The 14,661-nt window shown below is 37.9% G+C and overlaps 1 protein-coding gene across 8 annotated transcripts in view; it reads right to left on the bottom strand.

The window, feature by feature from the left end:
• The window catches only part of brsk2b (BR serine/threonine kinase 2b), a 163,428-nt gene that overhangs the window by 67,005 nt on the left and 81,762 nt on the right, over positions 1-14,661 (bottom strand). For all 8 annotated transcript variants that reach the window (XM_016497074.1, XM_016497076.1, XM_016497080.1 and 5 more), the window contains exon 2: positions 5,284-5,378. In XM_016497074.1, coding sequence (XP_016352560.1) covers positions 5,284-5,378 — 95 coding nt within the window. The remainder of the gene's footprint in view (positions 1-5,283; positions 5,379-14,661) is intronic.

Raw genomic sequence — 14,661 nt, 5'->3', positions numbered from 1 at the left:
CTGTCTAGGGGAGGCAGAGAAGTCTTTTGTCAGAAGACTTAGAAACTGCTATAACAAATACGGATACTACCAATACTGTAATGCAAATTGGCAGAGGATGCTGAATGAATGAATGAATGAATGAATGAATGAATGAATGAGTGAGTGAACTTACTGTAATTATTTATTCATTCATTCATTATTTATTTATTTCTGTAAAGTAACTGACAGTATATTCCAATGTGTGTTTACTGTGTATTCAGTTGTTTAGTCTTTGAACTTTTCTCCTGTAGTGCTTTTCATTTTCTGTAAGATCTCATGACAGTAAACTTTTCTTAAAGTTTACTGCTGAATTTTACTGTATCTGCACCCCTCTATTTATGTCGTATACTGTAACAGTGATTGACTAGCAAAAGGATTCCTATTTCCCAAAAGGAGGTTTTTGTAACAGTGTTTTGAATTGATCTCACTAGTGTTCTCTAGGCAGTGAAGTAGTGTGTGTATTTGGCAGGTTTGTGTGTCATCTGAGGCCAAAGTTTGAGTCTGACAAACGAGAACATGTTTTTGACTAAAGTATTTGATTTTGACCTGGAAGTTTGAAGTTTGCACAAGATGGTGTGTTGTTTTGAGATTATGTTTATAGTTGTGAGAAAATGGTGAATTGTTTCATGAATTGTGTGTTAGCAATCGAGAAAAACTGTAACAGAGGACAGCAAAAAAAGGGACCATGAAACCCTTTTTTATGTTATGTTAAACAGAATATGTACTGGTTGCACATACCTGAAAACGACCGATAACACTTATGTTTATTATTAAGGGGAAACTGGTAATAACTTTTTTGAGCCATTTTGCTCCTTCAATTTGAAAAGGAAAGTTGTGAGGTAACACCACAAAATGTGAGGTAAATGCATCAACTCTGAGTTTTGACTGGCTGGAAAGTACAGAACATCAGAAAAACATTTTTAAAAACAGACTGTAAATAAGTGAGATTTAAATATTATTGTCAAATATTGTTGTAGAACACTATTCTAAAGTTTAGGAACAGTGACGTTAATGGATGGATGGATATACACATACATACATATATATATCTAATATATTTTTGAATACAGTTTGGTGCTGCTAGAGGTGTAAAAATTGTACACTTCTCCTTTAAAATATAGTTTAGTTAAAATATATAGTTAAGGTTATCTTCCACCTTCACTGTGTAACATATAGTGTGTGTACTGGCACTCATCCACAGCTTGAGTTATCTCCTCACTGCAGGGGTGCAACATGTCCCTCCTTCTCCTCAGCAGCCAGTCTCCTGGGCAACACTGGGCTTGGTTTCAGAAATGTTAGCTTTCCCCTCAGGACCTGTCTGGATTCGACACCGCACGCAGAGAGAAACTTTCACACCCACCATCCCTTGGGCCATTTACCATTAACTACCCAAGACTTGATTAAACCAAAGAGTGATACCTTTCTGAAATGTTTACTGGGATCCACCCTGCAGTGTCAAGAGGCAGTAATTCATTAGGAGGGAATGATGTTTAATGCATGGTTTGTCATAAATAGTTTTGAGTAGCCTGCCTCAAGGGAAGCTAAACGATAAGCACACTATTTAACATTTTAAAACAGCTTTTCCACAACACCATTAAAATGGGACTGGAGTGGAAACACAATGAAAAAAGTTTTTCCAGTGTTTTAAAGGAGAACTATTATGCCCTATTTTACAATATGTAATATAAGTCTCAGATGTCACCAGAATGGGTCTGTGAAGGTTCAGCTCAAAATACAGCAGAGATAATTTATTATATCATTTTTGAAAATGCCTATTTTGAGTGGAAGCAGAAACATGTCTCTTTAAATGCAAATGAGCTGCTGCTCCCCTCCCCCTTTTCCAGAATAGGGCTTTGCTAGCTTTACAGCCCATACCTCAGATTCTCTGCTAAAAACATCTGTTTGGTTTTGATTATCATGTCTATCGTGCTGAAATCATGCGTTTTAAACCATATTAGTTTAAACTCCTGATATACGGTTTTCTGAGCGCACACACACAGAAAGCGGCTGACACACGGCATGGGAGTACTAAACTAAGTTCTCTTTCATGTCTTATTGAGCTTAAACTGTCAAATACACACAAGTTTATGTTAAAACACACGAGTTACAAAAACAGTCAGTTGTGTCTGTAAAGGGAAACAGCAGGCAAAGAAATTACATGTTTATATTAGATCTGTGTGGCAGCAGCGTAATATACAGTAAATAAAATCAATAAATCCACTGCTCTCTTGTCTCTTCTGAGGCTGGGACTCTAAATAATGTTCTGTGCTCATCTGTGCAGCCAAAAGACAGAACAGCTAGCATGCTTTGCTCAAAATTTTGCAATGGCATTAGAACTGGAACATCGTTGTCGCTTGCGAAAACGCTCCCTATTTTTAATCAAATTCACTGGTTTTAAAAACACCACTTATAATTGTATGCAATACAATGAAAGCACACACATACAAACACATCTTTCCCCTGAAAAAAAAACAACAACGTTGCTGTGAGGCCTCTGCAGCACATCCTCTGAGGCAAAGTAGGCCGAGGTCACCTCCTGACATAACCCTCATTAGTGTGACCGCAAAGTAAGTCAAAGAGCTTTTCTTTTCATGTCTGAAAATGTCAGAGACGACTTCATTAATTCAGGAAGGGCCAGGCAGGGGCCGTGGAGTTCTCTGCGAGGAGCATGTTCTCAAATGCCAGGCTTCTGTTCTGTCCGTGCCATCACCTAACACACAACACCGCCTCTCCCTGGGAGTAGACATGAACACACACACTGCATACTGCACACCTAGCTTTAGACATGCTGCACACACAAATACAACCTGACGCGCTCACCCTGGGCTCTGATTGCACACATGCACAGTCTTTCGTATACTGTGTCCCAGCAAGCGCACACGTTGACAGGAAGTAGCCGAACCCCCTGCTTTTTTACATACAGCCATGTATGCTCTTTCATACACTGACAGCTGCACACCAGCTCCATGCTATGCAAATGCCAACCAACGTAGGGCTCGCTGGAGGCTCAGGAAAGAGAAGAAGGAGGAAAACAACAGAATGACAGGTGACCTCCTGTTGACTGTCTAAAATTATACTAATGAAGTAATTATTGTTTATTTATTCCATCAAGACTGTGGTAAGGAGGGAACTCCAGGAGAAACACAGCAGCCAATGACTGGGAGACTATCCAATGAGTTGAACTGAACTGAAGTCTAGTTTAAATGAGATAAATCAAGGTGGAATCATGGGAAATTACACCATAGAGAAGATTAGTCATGACTTTGGGACTCTGATGCGTTAGAACAGCAGGTTGCAGTCTCAATCTTTTGCCTCCGTTGTTCGCGAAATTTCAGCTACTTTGACGGAGGCGTGCAACATCTGAAGCTGTTTTTTACTATAAGCATATAATTTTCTCACCTACCTCCCTCCCCAAGCCAATCATGTCAGGTTACCATGACAACAGCCCCTGTGAGAAGCTAAAACAAGCAGGAGATACAATAGAATGGGTTACAGGGTGACCTTCAGAGAAACACGACTAACTATCAGTCATGGAGGCGGCTTTACTCCAACTCTATGTTGGGATCCGACAGCACCCGTTTGTTTTCTAAATTATACAGCCTGGTGAGGAAAGTAAAGTAAGACAATGAAAACTTGTATCCACAATCAGACTCCCATAAGGCTTAGGTCTATTTCCTGCTGAAAAGCAATTTCCCCCGCAGTCCAAACACTATGAGCGAGCAGGGGGGTCTGGGGACGGCATGTGGACCGGATGACTGTATAGCCCACATCCAATTACAATGAGGAACCAATCAGCTCACCTAATTTACTACTGCCCCACAATCCACCAGGAGTTAATGAGCCATTAACCATTTAATGAAATCCATATGATGCTGGATGGACACTGAGAGGAAATTACGTTGACTGGGTCAAAAGTTGAGGTGACTTTTATGTTAAAGCTCACTGAATTTATAAAACAAATTGGCAACATCAGCAGCTTCTTAAGCCCATCTTGTCATTTTCTTCTTAAAATTAATACCACAGTAGCAGTTTGACAGACTCAATTATTCACTCTATAAAGCAAAGAACATCTGCTGACTTTCAGATAATGTTATAAACACATAGGATGTGACCACCATATTTGTAAAGCTAAAAAAAAGTATTTTTATCAGTACTTATCTTTTTTTTCCAGAAAACATCCTTACAACCATAGCCACAACATATGCACTACATTGAAGCACAAAAATTATATCCGGGAAACATCCAATTGCTGTCCAGAAATGTTTTCTAACTTGCAAACAAATTTCAAAGATGACTTTGAAAGCATCAGTAAGAATGCGCTGAAAACTAATAATAATAAATTGCATCATATGCTATTGGTTTCCAACCAAAACACATTGTTCAAAAATTCACTGCATTACAGCTGTAACATTTCTTTTTTTAAAGATTTTTCATGAGTCCTGTTCTAACACTTGAGCCAATCAGCATGGCAGTTTCCATTTAAAAATGTTCCTTGTCACAAATTGTATTAAATTTGTGAATAGTGTAAACAACCCAAATTTCCTGATTCTTTGCTTATAATCCTATTGATGGATGCCATTCATTCTTGGTGAATTTCTCCCCAACATTTGACTTTCAACAAACATATAGAAGGAACTTTACATATCATGAGCTGTGTATGATGTGACAAACGTGTCACTTTCAGCAAAATACAAACCCAATTAGAGGATCAGAGATGGAGAGCTGACAGCAACACTCACTGTGCATGATTTAAACCGGATAATGAACAATTAGAGATAAGATAACCTTAACTGAACACCAGCTAATCAATGCCCAGTCTAACAGTGGTAGTATGCAGCTGTGTATACCATTAGGCAACTACTGAAGATGGGTAAAAGAATTGTGGGTAATCCTTTCATATACTCAAACAATCCCCTGATTGCGAGTTCAGCAGCACAGTGACAGCTGCCTGTTCATACTCAAAAGGCTCTTTCATGTTTTGTTGCTGTAGCAAGTACCTCGGTATAATTAGGACAGAAATGGTGCTAACTTTCCCTTGCAGACAGAGCTGACACAAACATAAACATATAGAATAAGCTTTGTGAGTAATCTTAATATATTTAACTATTCAAACTCACCCACTACAGTGTAAATGTAACTGACAGATTTGGTACGAACAGCCATATTCACAACTTTCAGTTCCATCATAGTTCAGTGCAGAGCAACAGACTGCTTTACTTTAGTCATCTCATGCAGTACACTGAAAGAACAGCCCAATCTTACCTTCATCAACACAGACTCGCTGAGTTTCTCCCGGTTTACAATTTTTATGGCAACTTTCTGACATGTGACACAGTGGATTCCCAGCTTCACGAGGCCTGGAGCGAAAGGAAAAACGAGAGAAGAGAGAAAAGAAATTCTGTCAACAAGCATAAAAAGTACATCAACCAAAAAGCACTTAGATGATAAAAGGCTGGTCCCAGCGTGAGTTTCATTTCGGCAAAATGAGAATTCTCCCACTAAAGCCCCCCGGTATCCATAATGTGACACCCAGGGGCACTTTTCATGTCGCAAAGTAAATGTCAGAGAACATACATAAACACAAACAAGGCCAGATCAGCGTTGAATCCCCCCAATGACTTTTTGTCATATCGATGATAAAAGACTGTCATTATGCTCAAAGGCTGACACGGGCACGTATATATATCAGCAAGCATTTTTGGCTAAATGCCAAGTCTGTGCATGCCTTTATTACCCCCATACATTTTTCAGCATGCCTCTGGATATCAAACTGTTGATTTTCCTGAAGGTTTACCCAGGGGACAGAGGTGATATAAAGACCTGACAGGTCCCTGGATCTCTTTTATATGTATGTCGTTAAAGCCCGAATGGCATCTCGTGCCACTTTCATGACGTGTCATTGATGTTGTATCACAGGAGAGGACGCAACGCAGATGCAATCTACACCCTCATGGTGGACTCGAGGGCGCAGCGGAGAGTGTCCGGGGACCCAATGAATATTTCATCTTGGTGTAATTGCCTTGTGCTGAGATGAACACACAGAGACATGTGTAAAATGCCATACGGTGGCTAATGCAATTGTGAGGTGAGTCACCAAGAGAACTTTCTAGGAAGACAAATGCTTGCATACAACTAGATCATGTTTTTGCCTAAACACTAAGAAAGAAACACTGAATTCTGATGGTGAATGTCAAACCTGATGTAAAGGTGGTTACTGGTCACCAGAATGGGATGCTTTTACACTAGCGTCCACAATGTAAATTACTTCCCTTGATATTGTAATTGCGATTATTAATGTTGACTAATAGAATTTACATTAAAAGACTGTTTTTGTGGGAGGCAACTGCATGCTGTATTCTTTATGTAGATTACACAAGCAAACTGGTTCAGACAGGATCAGTGGGAACAGACTGGAGTTCATTTCTTTCTGGGTTGCCAATTATAAGTCAAAATGATTTCATCTGAAAATGCTGAAGCTCTCATGTCAAAATGCACTTCAAATTTCTATTAATTCTCTTAAAAATCATCAATCTTTCTAATCATTAAAGCAAAACTCTCTCGGCTGCAAAGGAAACCAACTTTGATCATCTTAAAACTGAACTTTCGATGAAAAAAAAAAAAAAAAACATGGATGAGTCAACGACATTCGAGTCTCTCGAGCAAGTAAACAAGCAGTGTTCTTGTCATTTGCGGAGAAAAACAACACTCGCCCATAAGAGATTTCTGAACACTTGACAAACAACTCAAAAAAAGATGTTAGGTTACTAAGTTGTGAAGGAGGCCTGCTTGAATAAAATGTCTGCAAGCAATGGGAAGAGTAGAAACCAAAACGTTACAAAAAAAAAAAAAAACGTAAAATACAGAGTTGATTGAGTTTAAGTGGTACTTGAGCTCACCAAAAGTGTATACTTAGCATTAAAGGGTTTATTCATATATGAGCAACAACAGTAATACACTCTTATGGTTTCAATAGAGGGTTTGTATATCTTAAATATCTTAAAATGTTTATTCTTAATCTGAAAGACATTTAAATAACCTGAAGAAACTATAAAGAACATTATGTGCATTTTACTCCATGTAATCAAAGATACCAAAAAATAACCTTTAAATTTACAGCATCTTTACCTTAAATGTCACTAATTAAATTAAAAGTTGACATACTCAGTGAATTCTACAAAATATTCAAGAAAGTCCAGAGTATCGATGGCAAAAAAAAATGGTAGTAAGTAATTATGCTACATTTCTCTTCACCCTCAGACTTCACCTTCTATTTACAGGTGCATCTCAATAAATTAGAATGTCATGGAAAGATCGTGAATTGGTGGGTTTTTGTTAAATGTGAGCCAAAATCATCACAATTAAAAGAACCAAAGACTTAAACTACTTCAGTGTGTGTGCACTGAATTTATTTAATACATCAGTTTCACAATTTGAGTTGAATTACTGAAATAAATGAACTTTTCCACGACATTCTAATTTATTGAGATGCACCTGTACATGTACTTCTTACATAGTAGTAAACTGAAAGAGCACAGCTTTGAATCGCTAACATGCATGGAGCAGCATGACATCATGTTCTCATGGTTGCACAGTGGAACTGCATCCCCAGAGGCTCAGCATGTGTCCTCATAGGCTTCCCTCATCTTCCCGCCGCAGGGCCTCAACAGATCAATAAGTGGGAGTTCATCAGTTAGAGTGAAATGCCTGCTGGTGACCTTCAGCAATAACATGCATCAGTAATCACCAGGACTTCTCCCATCAACCACCACTCTGTGTCAAATCTTCTCTGCTGTACATGCAAACACACACAGACAAGGGTCTCATTCCTATTTTTCACATAATCTCTCCCTTCGCTATAATGCCCACGTCCAACCATAGAAATACGCAATAAAGTTTCTTATTAACTACAGTGTGTCTCTACTACAAAAAATAAATCCCATGTTAGGCCTTGAGATCCATTTATTTTGCCAGGACTCTTTTCTTTTCTTATCAAAGAGCATGTAGCATGAGATTTGGCAGTAAAGTTGAGCACACAATAGAAAACCATGGCTCTTGCCAAGGTCCTGTAGTCCAACTCAGATCTATTTTTGATTAATGTAGCAGCATCAGGGCTCCAGCAGAAAAACTCCATAATTGTACAATGACTGAAACAAATGGAGTCTGTTTGAGGCTAAATGGAAAAGGTTACTTATGCTTATTTATTATGCATGTTGCTGATGCAGGTATTATGTACTGTATGTAAGTGGCTCGTAAAAGTCAACCTGAATGTTAACCATACTTTGTCAACAATCTGGAAGTTGACTGTTGATGCATGAAAAACAACAATGACCTACAGTCACCATTAATATTTTAACATGTTTGAGAACATTATTTGTTATTTACAGTGGGCACTAAAATCCACAGAATCTCATCTATTTTATATTAATCCATTCTAGTGAACAAGAAAATGCAAATGCTCTTCATCTACATCCACTGATGTACAGTTTGGTTATTTGGAACTTGTTCTCAACACAAAAGAGATACCAAGAGACCAGTGAGTCATGTTCAATATTGTATTGCTGTTCCATGCATTTATTCACTGACTTACAAAAACCCAGAACTGACAAGTTCACTGGATCATTAAAATTGTTCAGCAAGAACGATTAAAAAAAATAACTAGACCACAACGTATACCAAAAAATAGAACAGACTGAAAAATAAACTCAATGTACTATTGAAATAGTTTTTTTAATGATTTTTAGACATTTATAATCAATGTTGCTAACATTTAAGTTTTTACTGAGAAATGATCAAAAACATTTACATTTAAGCATTTATTTATTGCGAATAAATAGTTGCATTTCCTGGGAATCGAGCCCATGACTTTGGCTTTGAGAACATGATGTTGTTCTGTACTATGGACCTGCCTGGATCGATACATCACACAGGCAATTTATGAAAACCGCAAAATATCATGTTAAATTATTACAAAATATATTAATATACTATATTAAATTATACAAATAATTAGGGCTGCAAAGCAATTAATCGCATTCAAAATAAAAGTTTATGTTTACATACTATATGTGTGTACCGCATATTAAATACCGTATATTTATTATGTATATATAAATACACACACATACACACATAAAAATGTTAAATTTATATATAAAATATTTATATTTATATATAATATAAATGATACACAAGTATAAATATATATACACAGACAAATATGTTTAAAATATACACAAATATGTGTGTATTTATATATACATAATAAATATGCACAGTACACACACATACAGTATGTAAACGTAAACTTTTATTTTGAATGTGATTCATCGCGATTAATCGTTTTGCAGCCCTACAAATAACTGATCTGATGTCCATGAAGTGATGTAATGAATACAAACTGACAACCATTACTCTTAAAATCACTTTTTGCAATAAAATAAATGCTAATATTTCAAACCTCTGTCCCTCCACATCTCCATTCACCCAATGAGTGCTGACTCCAAACACAGCCAGTCAAAAGTGTCTGACAGTGATGCAGGGCAGGTGTGAATCACAGGGATTCGATGAGCGCTTGTGTTCTCTGACAGGCTGTTTAGAGCAGGCCAGCAGGAGTGTCTTCAGCGGTGATGAGCGCTAACCACTGAAAACAATAACACAAACTGCTCTAATAACAGCCAGAAGCTCATAAACCCTAGGAGTCATGCATCATCATTTATGTTTATTTTATTTTCCTCATCTCCGTCACTGTTTGCACTGTAAAAATCCTTCAATTAGTGCTTTTATAGCTTCTGCCTGGGGGGGAATGGTGGTCTTGAGATCACCACCCACACTTTCACCACTGCTCTTCCTTCTGTCTTGTAATTACCAGCGCTCTGCTTTTCTTTAAAGAGGTCATATGATGTTGCTAAAAAGAACATTTTTTTTTGTATTTGGTGTAATGAAATGTGTTTATGCGGTTTAAGGTTAAAAAAACACATTATTTTCTGATTTCTAATTGTGTCCTCTTTTGGAAGGCCAAACAAAATAGTTTCGCTTTCACAACAAAACACAGCGTCACACACGGAGGGCTAGAATGAGCGGAGGCCGGCTAACTTTACAGATCTTCTTTATGCACCAAGAGCTTGTAACACTTCAAAGAGAAAGGAAACATTTAAATCGCATCATATGACCCCTTTAAAGGCTGTTTTTAGCATTTGCCACTGAGGCTCCACTGAGCAGCTGGATGGAGATAAATGAGTCACTTTGCATTTCAAATCACTAATTGTTCATGCGGGTTCCAGCGGTACAGATCGTCCATGGGTCTCTTTTTTTTAGAGCGCTTATCACCTGGAACCTGCTAGCAGACACTCAGATACTCAAACCTATGAAATTTAGTTTAACCTTAACTTGGCCACAACTGTAAATTACTGTGCAAAGATTCCTACAAGTGATTGGAAGAAAAAAAGGAAGTAATACTCCTCACTGTCACACTTGGGAAGGACATGAGAGTTTCATCTATATAGATTTGTTGTGGTAAAGGTAAAATGAAATTTGTAAAATTGTTTGGGCCTGAAAAATCAGAATGCTGCCAGTAGGGAGCAATTCTGCATTAAATATGAAACAAGTATCTCTGTTGCTTAGATACTCACAGCAGAGTAAATGTAAAACCACACACTTCACATAAAACGTATGCCTTAGTGCCTCTCTATTTCATTCGTTGTGAATTATATACAGTATGTATTTCAAATAAATGCTGTTATTTTGAACAAATCATCAAAAAATCCTAAAGAGTAATGGCTGATGAAAATTCATCCTAAAATATATAAAATATTATTTATTTCCTCAGTATAAAACAATAGAAGTCAATGGAAAGTCCCCACCACCATTAAAACATAAATGAGTGTGTGTTTTCCAGGTGACTGCCTTTTAGAGAGAAGCCGTTTGGAAATTTCTCAATGTGCCATCTGTGCCTGTCAAAAGCATGATTGATTATCCTAAAATCTGAATATGAATCATATATACATAAAGTATGGAAATCAAGTTGGTTATAGCAGTAGTGAAAAGTTACTTTAAATAGTAGTCCATTTGGGATATGTGCAGTTACATGAGACACAAGGGAACCATCCCAATGAGGGATTCAATAAGCAAGGGATCGCTCTCTTTCTCCTATGTGACTCTTCTGTGTGAGCATGTAATGTAGATTGTTGCATTTATCAAGTGTCACTGAAACAATCTGAGATGCCATCTGCTAATTGCAAACACACAGGATTTAAAAGGAGTCCCCTCAGGCAGACAGACTGAAGCCCAATCCCTTCCAATCGCGTCCGTCATGCTGTACTCCGAGCAGCCGGGAGTGATTATGACCCGAATGTCGACCCACCATGAATGTGGTGAAGGGGCAAAATAAAGTGAATGTCAACAGTGTCTGAACACTAACATTGATTAAATTAGCAGACAAATTTAACCAAAGCTGCCTACAAAATATAAACACTACAAGCAACTTTAACCCTGCTAAAAAATACAACATTTTATGGTTAATCAGAAGAGAATTGCAATAGAGAGTAAGGGTTTGCAAGGGTTTTAGTTTCAGTAGCAAAAGGGTCTGGGTTCAATACAAGTTAAGCTCAATCAACAGCATTAGTGGAATAATGTTGATTACCACATAGTAAATTTCAACTAACCCTTCATTTTCTTAAGGAAAAAAATGCAAGGTTACGGTGGGGCCCATTTTTAGAGAATTTAAAAAGCAGAAATGTGAAACTTATAATTTTTGAATAGCACTTAACATTAATCCTGTTCAGGGGCATACATTTCGTCTAACAGTTGGGGGTGACAATAAACATAACATTTCTCAAGAGCGATTTTTGAAGGGGACACAAATAATACAGCTAAAATTGTACTTGTAAGGATATGTATACACAGAGGAAACCCTTACTACTATTAGTGCAGCAGGGAGACCGTGCCAAAGCGGTTTTTCCGTGGAATTGGGCTACTTTATCACTGTTGCCGCGGGTTGTTTTTCATGTCCGCGGGTTGAAGCGACCCCAACAACGTGTATTTTAGCCACCGGAACGCGATTTTTACCGGGGGACCCCCTCGAAACACGGTTAGGTTGGGTTAGTTTTGGGTAGCAATTGGGAGGGTTTTGTTGTAAAAAACCTGGCAACCCTTTTTGTCAAGCAGGTAATGTTATTATTGCTAACATAGTGACTCATCGAAAAATACATTGGCATCATCTGTATTAAAGAGAAAATAATCCCTTCATCCGATGTTTAAGTGAATAAAATAGCCTTGACAGCCTTGGAGTTCCACATCTGTTGACTTTGTTCTCTCTCACCGGACTTGTGTGTGTAGGTGATGTAAAAGAGGAAAGCAGGCATTTGGACCAAATCACTGTGAGGCAAGGGAGGGAAGACTCAAAATGTTTCTAAACTTAAAACGCATTTTTGTCCCGTTTATGTTGTTGTACTACTTACACAATTATTTCAAGTATAAAACATTGTTATTTGCAATACACAAACTGGTTTTTAATCATATTTTTAGGGGGGACAACCGTCAGATAGGGGGTGTCCTGTCCCCCCAGGACCCCCCCAGGATTTCCGCCTATGATCCTGTTCAAACTTGGTTATTTGTGAGCTGTAAGGCATCATTTTTACAGTCAGTTATGAAGAATTTGCGAAACTGGAAAGAACTTTGAACAGAACTGTTTAGTAAGCCATTTTTTTCATCATATTTTTAGGGGGGACAACCGTCAGATAGGGGGTGTCCTGTCCCCCCAGGACCCCCCCGGGATTTCCGCCTATGATCCTGTTCAAACTTGGTTATTTGTGAGCTGTAAGGAATCATTTTTACAGTCAGTTATGAAGAATTTGAGAAAACTGGAAAGAACTTTGAACAGAACTGTTTAGTAAGCCATTTTTTTCCCATGCTAAAATGATGTTAACAAACACATTGTTTACATCTTGTCTCTATATTATTGAAACAGTGTGTATGTTAACGTTTATGGATCTGCCCCATTGTAAGTGCCTGACTGTAACCCAGATTTTTAGTGTCCTCGTGTGGCCCGTACAGAATGACACTATTTCAGGGGTCGCCGACCTTTTATGCCATAAAGTGCCATTTTTACCACAAAATTGCTTGTTTGATTAGTAACATAGAAGCAGCAGTTAAAATGTTTCTGAAGCAATTTCCATAAAACTGTTCAAAATACTAAAAGCTTGTTTATTTTCCGGTTTTAATTAGACAAACTAACAGATTTCCTACTACTGAACATCACTGCCTATGTGTGATCTTTTCCCTTTATGAATTAGCTTTATGAAGAACTCACAATCATTGAAATTAATGTGTGGAATGTTAAGGATATTGAATTGAAAACTTAATCGGTCACACTTTTTAAGGTCCAATTCTCACTATTAACAAACCATTAACTATGACTTTTGCCTCAATAGACCCCTAATTTGCTGCTTATTAATAGGTAGTGAGGTATTGGGTAGGATTATGGATGTAGAATATGGTCATGCAGAATATGTGCATTAAAAACAGCCAACATGTTATTAAGAGGCAATTAGGCATGCTAATAAGCAACTAGTTAATAGTGAGAATTGGTCCCTATACCTAAGTGTTACCACTTAATCTTAGCAATAACTTATTTTACTTTGAAAGCTAAGAGTAACACATTCAGCAGAACTGTCATTTACTCAGTCACACATCACAACCAAAGCAAAACGGTGCTTGGGCACTGCTGATGTGCATGCATGGTGCTTTTAGCGGTTTCTTTAGCCTAACATACTCCAGTTTTTATGTATGCTAGAGTATGCATATAACACACATGATGCAATTTTTTTCATCAGCATAGTAGCCCACACACCTAATGTACATGTGCACGTGCACCTGTAGGTTCTTTCACACTAATTAGTGTGTTTACAGTGGCAACACTGCCCATGCCCATTGCTTCAGTCAAAGTTGTTTCACAATTAAAAAAAAAACAAAATTTTTATTGGTGATACACTGAACAAGTATGAAACTTCATAGTGTGCATGTGTTGAGCACCTGTGTTTGTACTCACAATCAAATGGAGCATACTTCGAAAGGCTATATGCTCAACTGTACACATAAGCTAAGCTTTCATGTCAAAACTGAAGTGGGCCTATACTTTGGGTTTGTGTCAGAGATGTGCACCTGCAGGTTAATAGTATTTATAGATCCTAATGTAAAAAACAGGCTGTGTGACTATAAGTAATGATTATCTCAAAATGTAGATCGACTTGAAAATTCAAATGAAAAGCATACACTTTTCACTTTATTGTTCACATACCAGTGATTACCCTCCCTCATGCCAGTGTTGGTTGCCAACCCTTGCACTATTTGATGGTTATGCAAATATTTTTGATAACAAAATGAGAAGTACAGATGCAAAATGGGACTGTGAGGTGGGAAGTGCAGAGGTGAATGGGACTGTCATAGTACTACACAAAAATGCTTAGTAGACAGTCACTCAATATTCTGTCCAGCATTTTCATTTTCTCCCCTACAGGCCAAAATAAATCAATGGACTTATTTCGGGCCCATGTCCAAAACCAGTCCCATAGCTTGTACACAGGATCCCTGGAAGGAGGAAGGATTGGACAGCAGACATGTCTCCAGCTGCCCCTCCCTGAAGCA

This window comes from Sinocyclocheilus anshuiensis, unplaced genomic scaffold (assembly GCF_001515605.1).
Source record: "Sinocyclocheilus anshuiensis isolate Anshui unplaced genomic scaffold, SAMN03320099.WGS_v1.1 scaffold502, whole genome shotgun sequence".
NCBI lineage: Eukaryota > Metazoa > Chordata > Actinopteri > Cypriniformes > Cyprinidae > Sinocyclocheilus > Sinocyclocheilus anshuiensis.
Note: the sequence above shows the minus strand (reverse complement) of the source record. Positions and strands in the feature narration are given on the sequence as shown.